At 43.2% G+C, this 17,478-nt stretch overlaps 1 protein-coding gene across 1 annotated transcript in view; it reads right to left on the bottom strand.

The window, feature by feature from the left end:
• SLC9A9 (solute carrier family 9 member A9) overlaps positions 1-6,634 on the bottom strand; it is a 349,626-nt gene extending 342,992 nt beyond the window's left edge. Inside the window, exon 1 of the mRNA XM_056849656.1 lies at positions 6,447-6,634. Coding sequence (XP_056705634.1) covers positions 6,447-6,621 — 175 coding nt within the window. The 5' untranslated portion in view covers positions 6,622-6,634. The remainder of the gene's footprint in view (positions 1-6,446) is intronic.
• Between the last annotated feature and the right edge of the window lie 10,844 nt (positions 6,635-17,478).

Here is a 17,478-nt window from a genome sequence, read left to right as displayed (position 1 = left end):
TTAAGAGGGAGAGAAAGTCGGCATATAAAAACCAACTCTTCTTCTCCTCCTCCTCCAGTGGTCACAGCGTTGTTGCCCCTCTATCTGTCCCAGCAACCTGGTATGCCATGAGGGTATATGGGACCAAAGCTACCAGAAAAATCAGGGCACTGCTATACCAAGGTAAACCAAAGAGTCCAGGGCTCTGGACTCCATCTTGGTGACCTGTGCAAACTTTGGGAGCTTTCAGGCAGAGATGGGTTGTTTGCATTCCTTGAACCTCAAGGTGGAAAAGCTGGAAACAATAGGGAGTAAATGAGCCTCCCTCACATCCTTAATGAATTGCTCCAAGCAGACATCTGGAACTGGTAGCCAACACCTTAATCCCATCAGCAATCAGGATCCATTCATAGAACCCTGACCAACCCTCTTAGCATATCTGTATCACCCTCCAGCCTCATCTAGCATGCAGAATAGATTAAACCAAGACATCTCCTGTTCACTCCTCCCTTCCTGAGAAAATCACCCAAATACCTTCACACATTTAAAAATCTATACCAAAGTATTTACTGGAACTTAATCAGTCATACTAAAGTATTATTCCACATTGCCATTACCTCATGCCCTTTCATATTTTAATATTTCAGACATCAGACAAGTAATTAAACCTTTTTGTCCCTGGCCAAGTCCATTGTTTTTGCCAGTTACCTCATGCAGGGCTCATTCTTCCTATAAGTAGCAGCCTTTTCGCCATTCAAATGTATGCATATTTTTCTTAGATCCAAGACACCCACTCCTTACTTGCATGTAAAGTCCTTTCCTTTCCAAGAGACGCTGGTCCGTTTCTCTGTCGCTCAGTGCCGTTATCATTTGGATGTCACATTTCTTCTGGATTGGTAACTATCGCCCTCAACCCCTCATATCCTTGTGTCCTCGCCCTCTCCCCTTTTATTTCTTAGGCTCTTGTGTGTATCAGTGTGTGATTTTGTTGTTGTTGTTGTTGTGTGTGTTTCAACTGATAATTTCAATAAAACCCCTTAAAATTATAAACAACGCTTCTTTATTTAAGAGTTTTCCAAGGAGGCTTATCTCCGTAAAAGCTGGTAAAAAGACCCTGCACCCCAACCTCTTGCTAAGCTAAGTCTCCAAAAGCTCATTCCCAACTAAAATGGAGACAGTCTAATTGGGGTAACAGTGTAATCCTAAACAGAGTTACACCGTTCTTTGACTTCAAGGGTCTAAGTGTGCTTCTGATTGTACTGTGCAACTGGCAGACTGGGCTTTGCAGAGACCTTGGTGGAGCATAATAACTCAGAAGGCTCAGTGAATTCCCCAGAGGGATGCTGTCACTAAATCCCAAACCCACCGGTGTCAGTTAGGCAGGACAGGCTTTTCTCTGTCTGCAGTGAAGCAGCAGAGTACTTTATTATTATTTTTTCACTCACAGGAATTTCATTCATTCACTTTTTCCTGTAAAGTCTCACTCAGGGACACATGAAATGTTGCCTGGGGGGAGAGGAGATCTTGTTCCACCCTAAGCATGGGCTAACTCAGATTTGCTTACTTTGTGCCATAGATTTTTAAAAGGAGCAACTGGGGCCTGGGACTTTTTTTTTTGTCTCTCTAAACCTATCTGGGGTTTGATTTCATGGTCATAAATTAGTGTGGCAGAACCCAGAATCTGCCTTTATGGACTGAGCTTAGACTTGCATAAGCATACATTTATGTGATGAACTATAGCTAAGCCTGTCAGCCTGGTTGAAGTTTCCATCATATGCCAATTATCCCAGATGAGTTTTCTTATCAGCTACAAACAGCACTAGCCAATGGACTAGAGCATGCATAGAATAGGAAGTGAGAGAGGAGACAGGAAAGAGCACCAAGAGCATGTGTGGCTCTCTCTGCCTTTCCGGACTGAACCAAGACCTACCCTGTTTCCAGATTGTCTAGAGACATATGCACGTAGGGTGGCCAAGCTCCAGGTGGAGATCTCCCACTATTACAACTGATCTCCAGGTGACAGAGATCAGTTCCCCTGGAGAAAATGGCCGCTTTGGCAATTGGACTCTATGGAATTGAAGTCCCTCCCTTCTCCAAACTCTGTCCTCCGCATGCTCCATTCCCCAAATCTCCAGGTAGTTCCCAACGTGGAGCTGGCAACCCTATATGCCCATACTCTATATACTTGTGCGAATGAATGGGGTGGAGCTTGCTGCTGCAATTCCACTTTCCCCCTACGCACATTCCTTCTTCCTCCAGAAAACACCTGAAAGAAAGACTTTGTGAGAATTAGCTATATGTACTAGAGGTCTCAGCGCTGATTGAAAGTCAACGGCCTGTCTACCTTGCCCCAGTGGGAGGTGCTCATAGCCACCTTCAGTTGGCAGTGGTTTTGAGGCATGAAAATTCACCCCAGGTCCTTAAATCCTCATGCACTTCAGGGCTGTCAAGCAAGGGGCTCCAAGGAGGCAAATGAGAACCAGGCTGAAGTGCAGGCGAAGCAGATGGCTACTTCTGTGTATTCAAATAGCTTTCATAGCTTCTTTACCAGTGAAAGGTTATGTTGGTAAATCTTCTAAAATAAAGAGTACCATATGGACTTCAGAAGCTTTATGGCCAGCTGAGGAGCGCTGCATCACTATTTCATCCCAGTGACATGCCCAGTATAAGATGCTGCTTTAGTTGCTAAATAGGGTTGGCAACCTCCAGGTACTAGCTGGAGATCTCCTGTTATTACAACTGAACTCCAGCCGATAGAGATCAGTTCACCTGGAGAAAATGGCCGCTTTGGCAATTGGACTCTATGGCATTTAAGTCCCTCCCCTCCACAAACCCTGCCCTCCTCAGGCTTCACCCTAAAAACCTTGCACCGGTGGTGAAGAGGGACCTGGCAACCCTATTGCTAAAGTCTAAACCTATGTTTGCACAACTGCAAATGAATGGCACTGTAGGCCACATATCTACCTATTTTATCTTTTATCCTATAATACAACAACATTTAAGCTGCAAACTTCATATCCAGGTACTTCCTGGCATGATGATTTGGTTTGGGGTAAATTCTGTATCACTTTTATTGACATATTAGAAACTATTAGAGGAACAAGCTGCCATTGAAGTGGAGGGTGGTTGAGCTCATGAGCTGATAAAATCTCACTTGAGATAAAAGAATCCAGGGCAAGGTTTAATGGATGCTCACAATGATGACATTATCCAACAGAGTTCATGAATATTTCAAAAGATACTGCAAAACAACAATATGGATGCAACTGCAAGCCACTATAAATAGCTTGTCGAGGTTTTTTTGAAAAATGAAAATGAACCACAATAAAAAACTGCCCTTAGCAGTTCTTCATGACAGGGTCTATTCAAATAGTCCATCAAGTAAATGGAGTTTGTGGACTAAAATGATGCCATGCAAGTGAGAGACATAAAATAGATTATACCTTTTATTAGCTCTCTTTGGTTAAAAGCAAACATAAGCAGCAAAACCAGGTAGCATATGAAGGGTTATTTGTAGATTATGAATTGCCATCAAATATGGGTCTGACCTGCTTACTTCAGGATGCTTGCAATCACTTCTTAGAGGATACTCCAGTGTGTGCACATGTAATGGACTGCGGCCTTGAATTACAGTCCTGCTCGCTATCAGGACGTGGCTGCCACAGTCCTCTGGTCCAGCATTCCCTTCCCTGTTATCTTCTTGCACGGCTGCTGAGTACATCACTGCAGTCAGGCCATGTGCTTCCTGCTTACAAATGCCACAAGCCTGAAGAAAGCACAGAGAGGAGAGCTGCAGAACCCTTTGAAACCTGTGACCGGATTGTGGTCAGATCACTGAATTCGTCAGGCTGCGTCACAGGGGAGGAAAAAGTTACACTGGAGTCTTATCTGGTATCTGAAGAAGTGAGCTGTGGCTCACGAAAGCTCGTACCTTGCCCAAAATTTTGTTAGGCTACTGGACTCTTGCTCTTTTCTACTGCTAGAGTCTTATGGCAGTCAATACATATCCTGTTCTCTCGGTCGAGAGGGAACAGAATTATTCATAGGGGAGGAAAAGGTTACACTAGAGTCTTATGGCAGTCAGTACATATCCTGTTCTCTGGATGGAGAGGGGAACAGAATTATTGCCTTGAGTGTATCAAATGTAAAACCAAAGAATCAAAGCATTAGCATTGCTCTGTTGTCCTGCCACATTACCAGTAAGCTCTAAATCAGGGGTGTCAAACATAAGGCCCTTGGGCCGGATCCAGCCCCTTGGGAGCTCTTATCCAGCCTGCGAGACAGCTGAGGCAGCCACCCCCTCCCCTCGCTCTCGATCTGGGCTGGGGAGGCATGGCCCGGCCCAACCAAGTGACATTTATGTCATATCTGTCCCTCATAACAGAGTTCGACACTCCTGCTCTAAATTATACAGTTCAATAAATTCTCCAGTGTTACAGCAGATACTACTGCATAGCCTACAACAGTCACCCGTTGCTTTCCCTGAACTAATTTGACTGCTTACAATCAGGAAACGAACTGTGCAGGTTAAAATCTATACAGGATGGACAATTGTATTTTTTTTAATTATTTTTTTCCAACACAAATTTTTTTCCTAGACAATTGCATAGACATCTATCGGTTTCTAGGGTAGGCTTCCTTCAAAATCCATACACATATCCCCTTCAACACCTTGTTCACTTTTTGAATTAAGAGATTAGATGGCCTGATCTACACAAACAGGATAAATAGACTCCTGAGGTGGTAGAATGGAGTGTACCTCTTCAGACTACAGGTGGGGAGACTCATTTTTAGTGCTTTCCCAAGTCAAATTCCATGCAAATAAACAATTCACTCATCAGCGACAAAGGCTGTACTTCTGCTTTTTGCACTGCTGAACTTGCTTTGTTTTCCACAGGGAATGATCAATGCAGTGGGCTGTGAAAAAAATAAAATCCCTCACCCACAGTCTGAGATGGTACTACCCATCTTACCACCTCAGCACTCATTCCCACCTCATTCTGCTGCTGGTGTATACTGACTGAGCTCAAGTGTCTGATTACTCTGTGGATTCTGGAATAACATTGCAACCTCAGGCATAACTGAAGGTTCCATCGATTCTTACTTTGCTCAAGCTTTCTGTTTAGGATGTTTACTACCACTTTTTTAGAGGACGTTGATTCATAGGGTCGCCATGAGTCGGAAGCGACTTGACGGCACTTAACACACACACAACACACACACACACTACTCCTACTCCTACTCCTACTACTAAAAAAAATCACTAATGCTGACACTGAACTTTAAAGAAACAATAATGATGATTATTCCATCACAAGAACAATGCGCTCAGCTGATTTGGAACCAAGTCAGTATTTGTCAAAACACAAACTCTAACATATCCTGTTATTCTGCCATTCTAGCTGTATCTGAAGAAGTGAGTTGTGACTCACGAAAGCTCATACCCTGCCAGAAATTGTGTTAGTCTTTAAGGTGCTACTGGGCTCTTGCACTTTTCTACTACAACATATCCTGACAGGGTTCTGAATTTCTAAAGCATGAAGTTCTCCTCCTGATGCTTTTATTAAAACTACAGCCGTTTCCTTATTTTAAGGAGTGCAACTACAGTATACAATCTATAAACTACAGAATGTGGTCCCTTTCCCACGGTTATCACGACACGTATGGTGTTGGTGTCGTGTGGCTATTGCCATTCCCCCCCCCCAGAAAGTGAAACCAGAGTAACTGCAAAAAACAAACAACCCCCCCCCCCACACACACACAAACATAAGGGACCTGCACATCACATTGTGATACATAACATAATTACTTGCCATGTGATTTTCTGGCAGCAGTGTTCACAGAGGATAGTTTGTACTCATGGCTTACAGAAGAAATTCAGGAAACCCACATAAAGAAAAATGTAAACTACAAGAGCCAAGACAGGATAATATTCCAGTGACAGCATTTGGAGAGGCTCGTTTTTCACAGCCTGCTATTTTACAGCCCAGCGAAAACAAATATTCAGCTTGTTGAAACAGCATCAGATCGTGGGGCAGGACCCAGGGCCCTGATAGGCTGCCTCTGGTAGATGGGTAGATAGATTTTACCCGGGTTTGTTCGTCATAATCCTAAGAAATACAATCTCTTTAAACCAGACTGGGGTTCTCAGGAAACAAGCAAGAGTTTTGGAGCTCTAATATGCTAACTGAAGCCCATTAGGTTGGCAGCGCACTCCTGACATTTACTTCCCTCACAAGTTCTCCTCTAGCTCTGTGTGTGTGTGAGAGAGAGAGAAAGAGAGAGAAAGGATGGATGGATGGACAGCATTTGCTTTTTCGCTCACAGTTCAATAGGCTTGTGGCTTTCAGCTGCGCACATTTCCTCCTTCTCGGGAGCTTTGTCAGCACTTAAGCTCAAGTATCTAATTATACAAATCATGCAACAAGTTTACAATGCCAAGGCGCAGCGTGCATCGAAACACTCACCATAGACCATGGCGCCTCCCGTTTCGTGCAGAAAGCGGAATCGGTGATTTTTAAACAGCCAAATGGTTAGTATGGTGAGGATGAGCAAAAAGTTAAAGACCAGCAGCTCCACCGCACCCTGATGATAATGCTGGTCCTCATCTTTCACTGATCCCAGTTTCCTTGACTTCTCCATTTCATCTCTGTTTATGCACACACCTCTGAAATCACGCTAAAGTAAACAAAACTCCACAAGTTATACCCTGTATATCTGCTTTGCAAAAAAAATGTCTAGACAGCACCGAAATGCACAACAAACACATCTGCTTTATTTGCAGCCCGTCGGCAAACTGCCACAGCTCAGAATTCAGCTGGATTCTGGTTACAACTTCCTGTTTGCCTCTTAAAGCTGCCCTGTCTCATTTTTGTATCTTAAGGTTGGGTCTTTCATTCAAGGATGTGTTGATAGTGTTCTCTCTGCAAAGGATATTATGTTTGGAGCTGGTTTTCTTATTTGTGTGGGTAGGATGTTTGAAGCTCATGCATGAAAAATTGGATTACTGTTCAAAAAAAAGCCAAAATTGATTGCAAATGTGGTTAAGAGTTTCAAATAAAAACACTGACAACTCTATATTAAGTTTCAAAAATGTATTAGCATAAGAAAGAAGCATTCAGAAATAACCGAATGACATAAAATCAGCATTTTAAAAATGATTTTTGGTCCTTGCTTTCTAATTTAAAAGGTAAATCATTAAAGGCGAGTAAATCATTAAAGTTAGTGATTAAGGACATATCTATCTGGAGTATTGTTAGAGTAATAGTTTTCAGACTCTGTTCCTGGGAAATGTATCAGGGATTCCTCAGTGAGAAGAACAACAATGGCAGACAAACCTCCGTAAAAGAAAAAACTGAGCATTACTCTAGAGATAGAATTTACAGTTTAACAGACATTCTGTTATATTTTACAGTGTTAAGGAACTGATAATTTGTGAACTTCCCTTAGATCACATGACCTTAGCTCATTCTAGAGCAGGGCTTAAACACTGTGGTTCAAGATGCTTTACAGTGCGTTCCTACGTACAGTTACAGCCTTCTAGATTAAGGTTGCCAACTCTGGGTTGGGAAATCCTTGGAAATTCGGGGGTGGAGCTTGGGAAGGGAGCTTAGAAGGGATATGATGCCATAGCGTTCACACTCCAAATCAGCCATTTTCTCCAGGGGAACTGATCTCTGTCACCTGGAGATAAATTGTAATTTTGGGAGATATCCAGGTCCTACCTGTTTTGTGATTGAGTAACCTCGTTCAGACACACAGGCTGCATGCATACCCACAGAAGCCACTTGTCAGTGCCCTCCCCCTTTCCTTTAGCACCAACCAGGCACACATACATTCCAATGTGTGATAAGGGAACGCTCCAACATCTCCCTCCCATCTATTCCTCCCTTTCTGATACTTTCGTTTCTCCCTACAAGGGAGCAATAGAGTCCCATTGTTTATTGTAGCAATGCTTGCTCACGCGCTGCAGACACAAATGACGTTGCATCGACAAGCTAACATCAAATGTTATTGGAATGTGAAATGTCTATAAAACCTCTTGCATTGACCCTCCCCCTGTGTGACAAGACTGCAGAGCTCATCAGTCTGAGTCTTAGATCACCCGGTTTATGACTTCTTGGCCAATCAAGCAAGCCATGACAGCTCACACCAGCCTCCTTGTCCTCATTGACTCCATTGGACTCTATGTAAATGGGGGGACACATCACTTGAGGTTGGCAACCTAAATCCATGGAAGTCAGTGGATTTGGAAGGGTATAACTCTATTTGAACTGCTGTTCAGATTAAAGGTGTTTTAAGCCACTCCTCATTTTGGTAGACCTTATCTGTAATCCCAGAAATATTACAAATTACAACAACTGATGTTCCCCAATGATGTGGAATATCAGGTTCACTGAGAAGAAGCTCATTTGATTTCAACTTCCCTGTTAGGAAGTACCATCAGTTTCACAGATTAAGGAGGTAATCCTAAACAGATCTACTCAGAAATAAGTCCCATTTTACACTGAGGCATAGGAATGCTAGCTGTAAATAATACTTCCATCCCTCTGCTGTGCTCTGTCATCTTGCATTTTTGTTCTTTGGTGGCCTGGGCACTACCCTGCTGCCCTGGCAAAGTCATTATCTGTCTGATAATGCCACAGGACATTATCTTGCTGCTACTCTGATGCGGTTGATGTGAGCTGTGCTTAATCATCAAGATAAACTCTGAGGATCGGAAGTTTCTTATTATACACTTCTTTTTTAAAAAAATCTGCAAACTCAAAATGCTGCTGGATTCTGGCATAAACATGCTAACCACTAGATAACAGATGCCTGTGATGTGCCGAATGTCCGTCATTTACCATGTCGTGATCACACATAGCTAGGATGGGAAGAATGGCTTCTAAGCAAGTGGGGCACAAAGCCCTGGCATTTCTCAGCTCAAACATTAACTTAGGCCTGCTCTACACAAGAAGCAGACTGAGACAATAGTGAGGTGGGACAGTGCAGGGATGGATGAACCACTTCAGGTTTCAGGTGAGGGACTGTGGTGATCAAAGTTCACTTATATTAATAAATGCCTGTAAGAGGAAGCAGCATAGTAAGACTTGACTAGAACTTTTCTCTCTCATGTGCTATTATTTGCAAGGTGTTTTTATATAAGGGAGCATTACATGAGACTGTTGACCCCTGCTGACTGAAATGGTACAGCCCTACCTCCTGTAGAGCATGCTTTATTTTCACCATCATTTATTGGCTAGTGAGCCCAGCCCTTCTTGCAGAGAGGGTTGTTCTTTCACAGCTTGCTTTCTGTGGTGGCTTCCTACTTTCTAAACCTCCCACTATAGCCCTTATTCTGAATGTCAAGCAGTGGGTGGGTTACACATACTTAACATTACTGATGTGCTCACATCTAAGAGTTTTGATGCAGCCCAAAGACTAACACATTTATTGCAACAGCTATTATGTCATGAAGGTACCATGAGATCCTGTTATTTTTGTCATGGCAGAGATTTAATCACACATCACTGGATGTTGCACTGTTGTGATCCTTCAGCTCCTGGATTTCCCTGTGTGTGCCTAACACAGCTGCTCTGCCCTTCTGGAGTTTGTTTTGTACACCGTTCTTGTACACCGTTCTTGTATTGCAAGTTGCACGTCTTCTGAACTGTGACTTTTCATTGTATTGGAAACTGGTGTTGGTTCATGTAGGCAGAACATTCTAAGAGAGGGGAGGGATTTCAGTGGGGTTTAATGCCATAGAGTCCACCTTCCAAAGCAGCTATTTTCTCCAGGTCTGATCTCTGTCAGCTGGAGATCAGTTGTAATAGTGGGAGATCTCCAGGTACCGCCTTGAGGTTGATCATGATGGGTAGCCATGTTAGACTGTCAATAGCAGTAGAAAAGAGCAATAGTCCAGTAGCACCTTAAAAGAGCAAGAGTCCATTGCAAGAGCACATTCTACCGGATCTGAAGAAGTGAGCTGGGACTCACGAAAGCTGCCAGAAAGTTTGTTAGTCTTTAAGGTGCTACAGGACTTTTGCTCTTTTCACCTGGAATTTGGCAACCCTACCTTCCTTCCAGAGCATTCACCAATCAAGTTGGGCAACACTGTCTTTCCAGGGCAATACGCATGCATGAAATTCTGCCAATTGCACTGTAACTTGCTAAGGTACTACCCAAAAGCCAAACTACTTAGCAACAAATTAGTCCTTTGCTTATAACCCGTGAGCAGAACATGAACCAATCTAGAGGGTATTCAAGCATCATTTCCACCATACATAAAATCTTATGTCTGTCTTCACCAATCACGGCTTGAACACCACGCTACAATTTTAATGAACAAGTGGGTCATCCCTTTCTAGAAAAGAAATCAATGCAAATGGTGCTACTGGCCAAGGCACAACCTGCCTCCTTACTGCATATTATTTAGAAAAAACTGCCTCATAGCCAATTTAGCAGTTTTACCTGAAAGCCTATATTTAGGAGGATTTTACCATAATCTGTACAATGTATCAAGGGTGTAGATCCCCTATAAGATATTGTATGAAGGAGGAAATTCCAAAGAAAGGGGTGGTGGTGGTAATATTTGGCCCTGGAATAGGGTTGCCAGGTCCCCCCTCTACTCTGTCTGGAGGTTTTGGGGGCGGAGCTGAGGCAGGGATCTCCTGCACGTGGCTGCGCTGATGCAGTCACATCACTTTCGGTTTACACCTGGAAGTGCCACATTGCAATGGGCCTTTTACCACTCGAACTGGGAGTTTGAGTGGCAAAAGGCCTGTTGCGATGCGGTGCTTCCGGGTGTAAACCGGAAGTGAAGTGATCACGTCGGTGTGGCCACATGCTCAAACGATCCCTGCTTCCAAGCCGGGCAATAGAATCTAAGCATCCTTGCAACCCTACCCTGGAAGCATATCTGCATATTGACTTTTTTCTTCTTCTTCAGTATGTTGGATGGATGACAAAACAAAAGGAACAAGACATGAAAGGGCTCTTTCTTGGTCTCTTATCTGTAGCCATTTGTTCCAAATGAGGAAAATGATACAATTGTATATCTGTAGGAAAACTAAGTTATTCAAAATGTGTCAACATGTTAAATAATTTGGATACAAGGCAGAGTCTTGTTTGCCAGTTATTTATTGTACCGCTGACATGTTCTGTGTGTCTTACTGTTCTTACAGAGCATAACTGCACGAGCATTTGTTATTATACTTCTTGCTAAGCCTTTCCTCCAGACTTGTTTTCCCTATTGTACCAGACTACTGGTTTTGGCCTTCACTTGAAGAAAGAGTGTTGTCTTCTAGCTGTAAAAGGCTCTCTAAAAGGTTTAGAAAATTCATACAGAGCTTTTGTCCAACTAGGCTGCACACAAATCAGTAAATTTTACATAACCATCAGTGCTGCATCTTATGGTGTCAGTCAGGAAAACTGAACATGAGACAAACAGTTTGCCTGTGTTTGAACAGTCCGCCAGTCTTAGGGTTGCCAGGTCCCTCTTTGCCATCAGTGTGAGGTTTTTGGGGCAGAGCCTGAGGAGGGCGGAGTTTGATGAGAGGAGGGGCTTCAGTGCCATAGAGTCCAATTGCCAAAGTGGCCATTTTCTCTATCGGCTGGAGATCAGTTGTAATAGCAGGAGATCTCCAGCTAGTACCTGGGGGTTGGCAACCCTAGCCAGTCTGCATATGCAGTCACATATTACTGTCCCATAATACACATATGCAGTCATATATTACTGGCTTTCCACAGCTATTCCCATTCAACCCTGTAGGTACCACTACCACTTACTCCCTATCTATCGCATTAAGTGCACAAAATATTTTGCATTTCACAGTTTGTGGCGTACAGTTGCAAGGTGTCTCCCTGTGTCTGTTCCTGTTGCCTGATTCTGTGGCCTGTTTCCCACCAGCAGGGGTGCTTATACACCCACCTTTGGCTCACATCCCATTTGCTCGTTGTGAACAGGGAGCCAATTTTTCAACTACAGGATTGACTGAATGTTTATAGCTATTTAGCAGTTTTCTTCACTGTACTCCTTCCTAACTGTGCAGTAAAGTAGAATGGACATATTCTGCAACTGTGCCCATCATTTTCCCTGTTATGCCACTGAAGATACTTTTTTTAAAAGTCAGTAATTACTATTGCAGAGGTTCACATTATTGTAATATTCTATTGATATGATCTCTGAACTCCCAGTTTTCATTTTAAAAAAAGTCTCTAGCCCTTTTTCTTGCAAAAACTCCCAGTTTTCATTTTAAAAAAAGTCTCTAGCCCTTTTTCCTTGCAAAAATATAGGCGGAAAGGTGCAGTGCACATTTCCCCCTATAACTCTGCAAGAATAAGTAGAGACGTTACCCAAACTGGCCCCAGAGAGGGGAAATTAGCTTGTTACAGGGTCTGCAGCCAGATAAACAAGGGATCTTTTGCCAATGCATATGAAGGTTTTATTCCCACACATTATTCATAAGAGAAACAGCAACCACTTCAAACTAAATGGAATATTTACTTACTAGCACTCAGACGCACAACTTGAGGTAGACCAAAATTGCCTCTAACCTGACCATAAATATAACTATACAAGTAAAACCCAGAATAAAACCACCCTTTCCTTCCCAATAAACACATGCACACACACAAACCTGAGAAGGGGGAGTGGATGAGGGGAAAAGATATAGGGAGGGAAGGAAGTTTGAAGGGCGATACTACCTGATCCAAGGTGAGAAGATTCATCAGTGATAAAAATTCAAAATAGTTAGTGCTGTAAATAAAGAATAAAATGGTAGCAGAGATTCTCTAATAATATACCCGCAACAAACCTTAACTGTTACTGAGATGTACGTCTTGCCAGGAATTAAATGATCTGTTACAGGAAAGCTCATTAGGCACCTAGGGTTTCAAGTGAATACCTATTTCTGAATCAGTCTTGATCAGAGTCGTCCAGAACAGTAGGCCTTCTTAGGGTTTTCCCCTTAAAGTGCCATCCAAATCCTAAAATTGGTGTCCAGAGCAAGCACTTAGGTTTCTTCTGCACATGGATTAGCTTGTTGACCTGTTAATGCTTTAGAAATGGACTGTTGCCCCTGTGTACCAGTCAATACCTGTCTGCCACACTCACCAATACCTCTTCCAACAATGGCCAGAGTCAGTAATACTATCTTGCTGTGTTGTGAATCTTTTGCTTTATTGTTCTTTAATTTTATTGTATTTAGTTTTGAAAGGCTATGCACAAGAGGCTCAAAGATGTTTTTAATGTCCTGCGTGAAAATGTCTAAAGCTTTTCCTTGCAAAATTTCTATGCCTTTAAAAAAAAAAAAATCCAGACATAAAGTCTAAAGTGGATACGTTCCACTGGGGGGCTCTGTTTGCACACAGAATAAGAATCAAAGGTTTGCATGCGTCTCAGTTTTTTGAGAAAGTAGGTTGGTTTCTAATCAGGTGCGAGACGTATGGAGATGTACACACTTCTATTATAAACTGGCTCAGTTCAGACATAATGTGGAAGCCATGGCTTATTTTAACGATGAGTTGTGAACCCAGGACTTGGCACCCAGACAAAGCATTCCTCAGCAGGTCTACTCAGAATCCTATTGAGGTCTATTCAATGGGGCTTACTCTCAGGAAAATGCTCTTAGGATTGTCCTGAGAATCACTCAAATCCTCCACAAATCCTGGTTTCATCAATTTGGCTTTGTAGCTAGGAAATGCACAGGAGCAGCTCCAGGGAACAAGCAAGAATTAAACCAGGATGTCAGTGTTCATACCCTATGTGAAACCTTAATTTAGATTAATTATATTCATTTATTAGTTATATCAAATATTTTATAAAACCTTTCCCCTGACATATAGGATTGCCAACGTCTAGCTGGTGGTTGGAGATATCCTGGGATTACAACTGATCTGCAAGCAACAGAGATCAGTTCCCCTGGAGAAGACAGCTGCTTTGAAAGGTGGACTCTATGGCATCACACCCTGCTGAAGTTCACCCCAGACTCCACCCCCCAAATCTCCAGGAATTTCTCAACCCAGACTTGGCAACCCTACAGTGACATATCAGGACCCAAGGAGGATAACAATCAACAACAATATGTATTAAGTATATCAGATACATTAAATACCACTTTAATAACCAATTGAACAATGAGAACATTTTGCCAGTAAGAACTGGCTTAAAATAGCTTGGTTTTGCAACCTTGCCAGAAAGTCAAAAGGGTTGAAGCTCTTCTGACCTCTTTTGAGAGGCACAACATAATAGAGTAGGCTAGGGTTGCCAACCTCCAGGTGGGACCTGGAGATCTCTAGGGATTACAGCTGATCTCCAGGCTACAGAGGTCAGTTCCTGTGAGAGAATGCATGCTTTAGAGGGCAGACTCTACGGCATTATACCGTTTTTCCTTCCCAGGTTCCCTCCCAGGTTCCACCTTCCTTCCCAGGTTCCTTCCCAGGTTCCACCTCCAAATCTCCAGGAATTTACCGACCTGGAGCTGACAACCCTAGTGACGGAAGCCAGAAGCAGTCGGTGGGGGTAACTGCAGGGAAACAGCCCTGCATAAATGGCCAAATAGGCAGCCAAGGAAAGGACTTTAATACAGGAGAAATATAGTCCTGTCAGCAAACCCCCAATAACAAACAGGCCACCACATTTTGCACCAGAGGAAGTTTCTGGATCATCTTCAGGAGCAGTAGTTTATAAACCAACTTCAGATTATGGCTTTAGCTCCTGGTTTGATAGCCTGTTAGCAGAGTAACGTGTTCTGATGATCATATAATCAAAGTAACATTAAACCATGACTTTATGTTACGCCTGAACCAAGCCAATGTATTTTCAGCCTCAGAAAAACCTTGGCCATCAGGTATGTATAGCAAATTTTGCAGTACCTGGCTGGCTGCTTCTTCCTTCTGGATCGCTCCTGCACAGCCTGAAGAGACCGTCCAGCCACTTCCTCACTGGCCTGCTTCTAAGCCCTTTATGAGGCTAGTGCCACAGGCTGCACGTGCTCAACCCATTCTGCAGTCTCATGAAACTAGCAGTCTCACAAAACCTCAGGGGAATCTTGGGCTGCACTTGCAGCTTCTTTCCCCCCTCCCATTGCCCTGGCTAAACTGCCAGCAGCTGGCTTGGCAGCTGGTAGGTGTGGCTGAGTTGGAGCTAGGGTTGCCTGCTCCAGGTTAGGAAATACCTGGAGAGTTGGGGGGTGGAGCCTGAAGAGGGTGGGATTTGGGGAGGGGGGACTTCAGTGGGGTATAAGTCCACCTTCCAAAGAGGCCATTTCCTTCAGGTGGACTGATCTCTGTATAGCGGGAGATCTCCAGCCACCACCTGAGCTGTATAGCGGAAGATTTCCAGCCACCACCTGAAAGTTGGCAACCCTAGTTGGGGCCCATCTTGTGTAGCTCTTGTGACAGCATTTCTCCTTATTGCCACTGTCCTGGTGAGCTTCTGTATTGCTGGCTCCGTGGGTTCTCAAGTGAGTATCCTGGGTAAGTCTGGGGGTGGCTCTGGCAATGGGGGTAGGCCTACTCCTGAACACCCTGTTTAATATGAATCCCTCAATTTTGTGTGCCCTACTAGTAACCCCCCCCCCAACTCAGAGACAATAGACAATACTGAAGGAAATCATGGGATGATATGTACAACAGTGGCTATTAACCATGATGGCTAAATGGAGTCTCCATACTAGAAGAAGTAAGCCTCTACTCACCTTTTTCTGGGGGTAGCAGCAGTGGAAGGTTTGGGACCTCTGAGACGTCTCCTCGGGTCATTTTTATGCTACCCCCCCACCAAAAACTGAGTTACACAACTATATCTTTCCACTTACATGGAGATAAAAATTGGGAGGGGGGGATTTGAGCAGAAAAACAGCCAGGGAAGGAAGGGTTGTGTTCTTTCTCCTCCCTGCTTCTCAAACTTGCAACTTTTTGAGGCTTGAAAATGGCTAAAGGAAAAATGCACACAGTTGCATGTCTGGTTTGGGTCGGACTGATCTGTAAGGGTGCACTAGAGGGGCACTGAAGAACACTGGACCTGCCAAAGTTTCGTAGAAGGGAGGAATAATTAACAACTCCTTTTATTGTTGCTAATAATATCAAAACTCTACAGAAAGCTTGCTGTAAACATTCTATTTGTGCTGTACCCATTCTGTAAGGCACTAAATACAGCCTCTTTCCAAAAGCGGACACACTATTTCAGTTCATTCCCTTTAATTCTCAAGTCAACGTCTGCCCTTTGCTGTTCTCCTGTCTGTCTTCTTTTAACCATTGTTTGTGCACATTCCAGACATCCACTTTTCATTGCTTTAACCCTGTGCTTTATCTTTATGACCTTTTCAGACCAATCTACTTTTTCCACAGACCTCTTTTTCATCCAAGGGACAGTTCTCGAATTCTTTTCTTTTTCTTCCTGCAAGCTTCTGTTGCTATAGCGATGTCAGACAGTTACACATACAGCAACTTTTGTTAGTTTCGTTAGTTGCTATAGTGATGCCTGTTGGCCATGGGTTCAATGAAAACTTACTTAGGAAAGAAGCCAGCATAGTTCTTATTAGATGCACACAATTAGAACGGACCTCCATGATTGTAGAGAAGAATATCAAGAGGAAAGTGTTGCGTTTACTTCAAGTCAATGGGAGCTTTGGCACCAGCTTCATTGTGGTTAAAGTTTGGCCCCGGGTTCCAACTTGAGAGTTAATAAAAGAAATATTTTTTTTAAGCACAGAGCAGCAAACTCATAACTGAAGTTCTGCACCATCAGCAGGATTGTCACAGTAACTATGCTTTATTAATGCATTGTTGGAAATAAATTACAACTACTGTGTTCTGTTGATTATGCAGATCAAAGTCTTTGCTTGGGGCGGCCTTTGGAAAGCACATTCTCAAAACTGAAATCATTAAAGGATTCTAGGATCAACCGTGAGGCTGCAGAGAAGAGGAAGAAAAGTTGGTTTTTTTATGCCGACTTTCTCTACTGCTTAAGGAAGAATCAAACCAACTTACAATCACCTTCCCCTCCCCACAACAGACACCCTGTGAGGTAGGTGGGGCTGAGACAGTGTGACTGGCCCAAGGTCACCCAGGTGGCTTCATGAGTAGGAGTGGGGAAACAAATCCAGTTTACCAGAATAGCCTCCACCGCTCATGTGGAGGAATGGGGAATCAAACCTGGCTCTCCAGATCAGAATACTCCGCTCCAAACCACCGCACTTAACCACTACACCATGCTGGCTATCATGATTGGTTGTCATCATACAAGGATGGACTTCTTCAACAGACAGTGCTCAGTTTCTGATTGTGGTGTTCAGTTTGATTACTTTTTAGTTGAACTCCCACTTGAAACAAGACACAGAAATAGTCTAGTTTTCCATTATCTTTGTGCCACCCATGCTGTCTGTCTGAATGTGTATATATTTATTTTAAACTGGCTTGGGAAACTGTCAATACCTCTACATTCCTTATAGTTTTTCATTGCATAACTTTTCAGCAATTTTGCCGCAGTCATGGCAGAAAATGACAAACACCTGCACG

This window comes from Euleptes europaea, chromosome 5 (genome assembly GCF_029931775.1).
Source record: "Euleptes europaea isolate rEulEur1 chromosome 5, rEulEur1.hap1, whole genome shotgun sequence".
NCBI classification, from domain to species: domain Eukaryota; kingdom Metazoa; phylum Chordata; class Lepidosauria; order Squamata; family Sphaerodactylidae; genus Euleptes; species Euleptes europaea.
The sequence above is the reverse complement of the archived record's forward strand: the minus strand, read 5'-3'. Positions and strand labels throughout refer to the sequence as shown.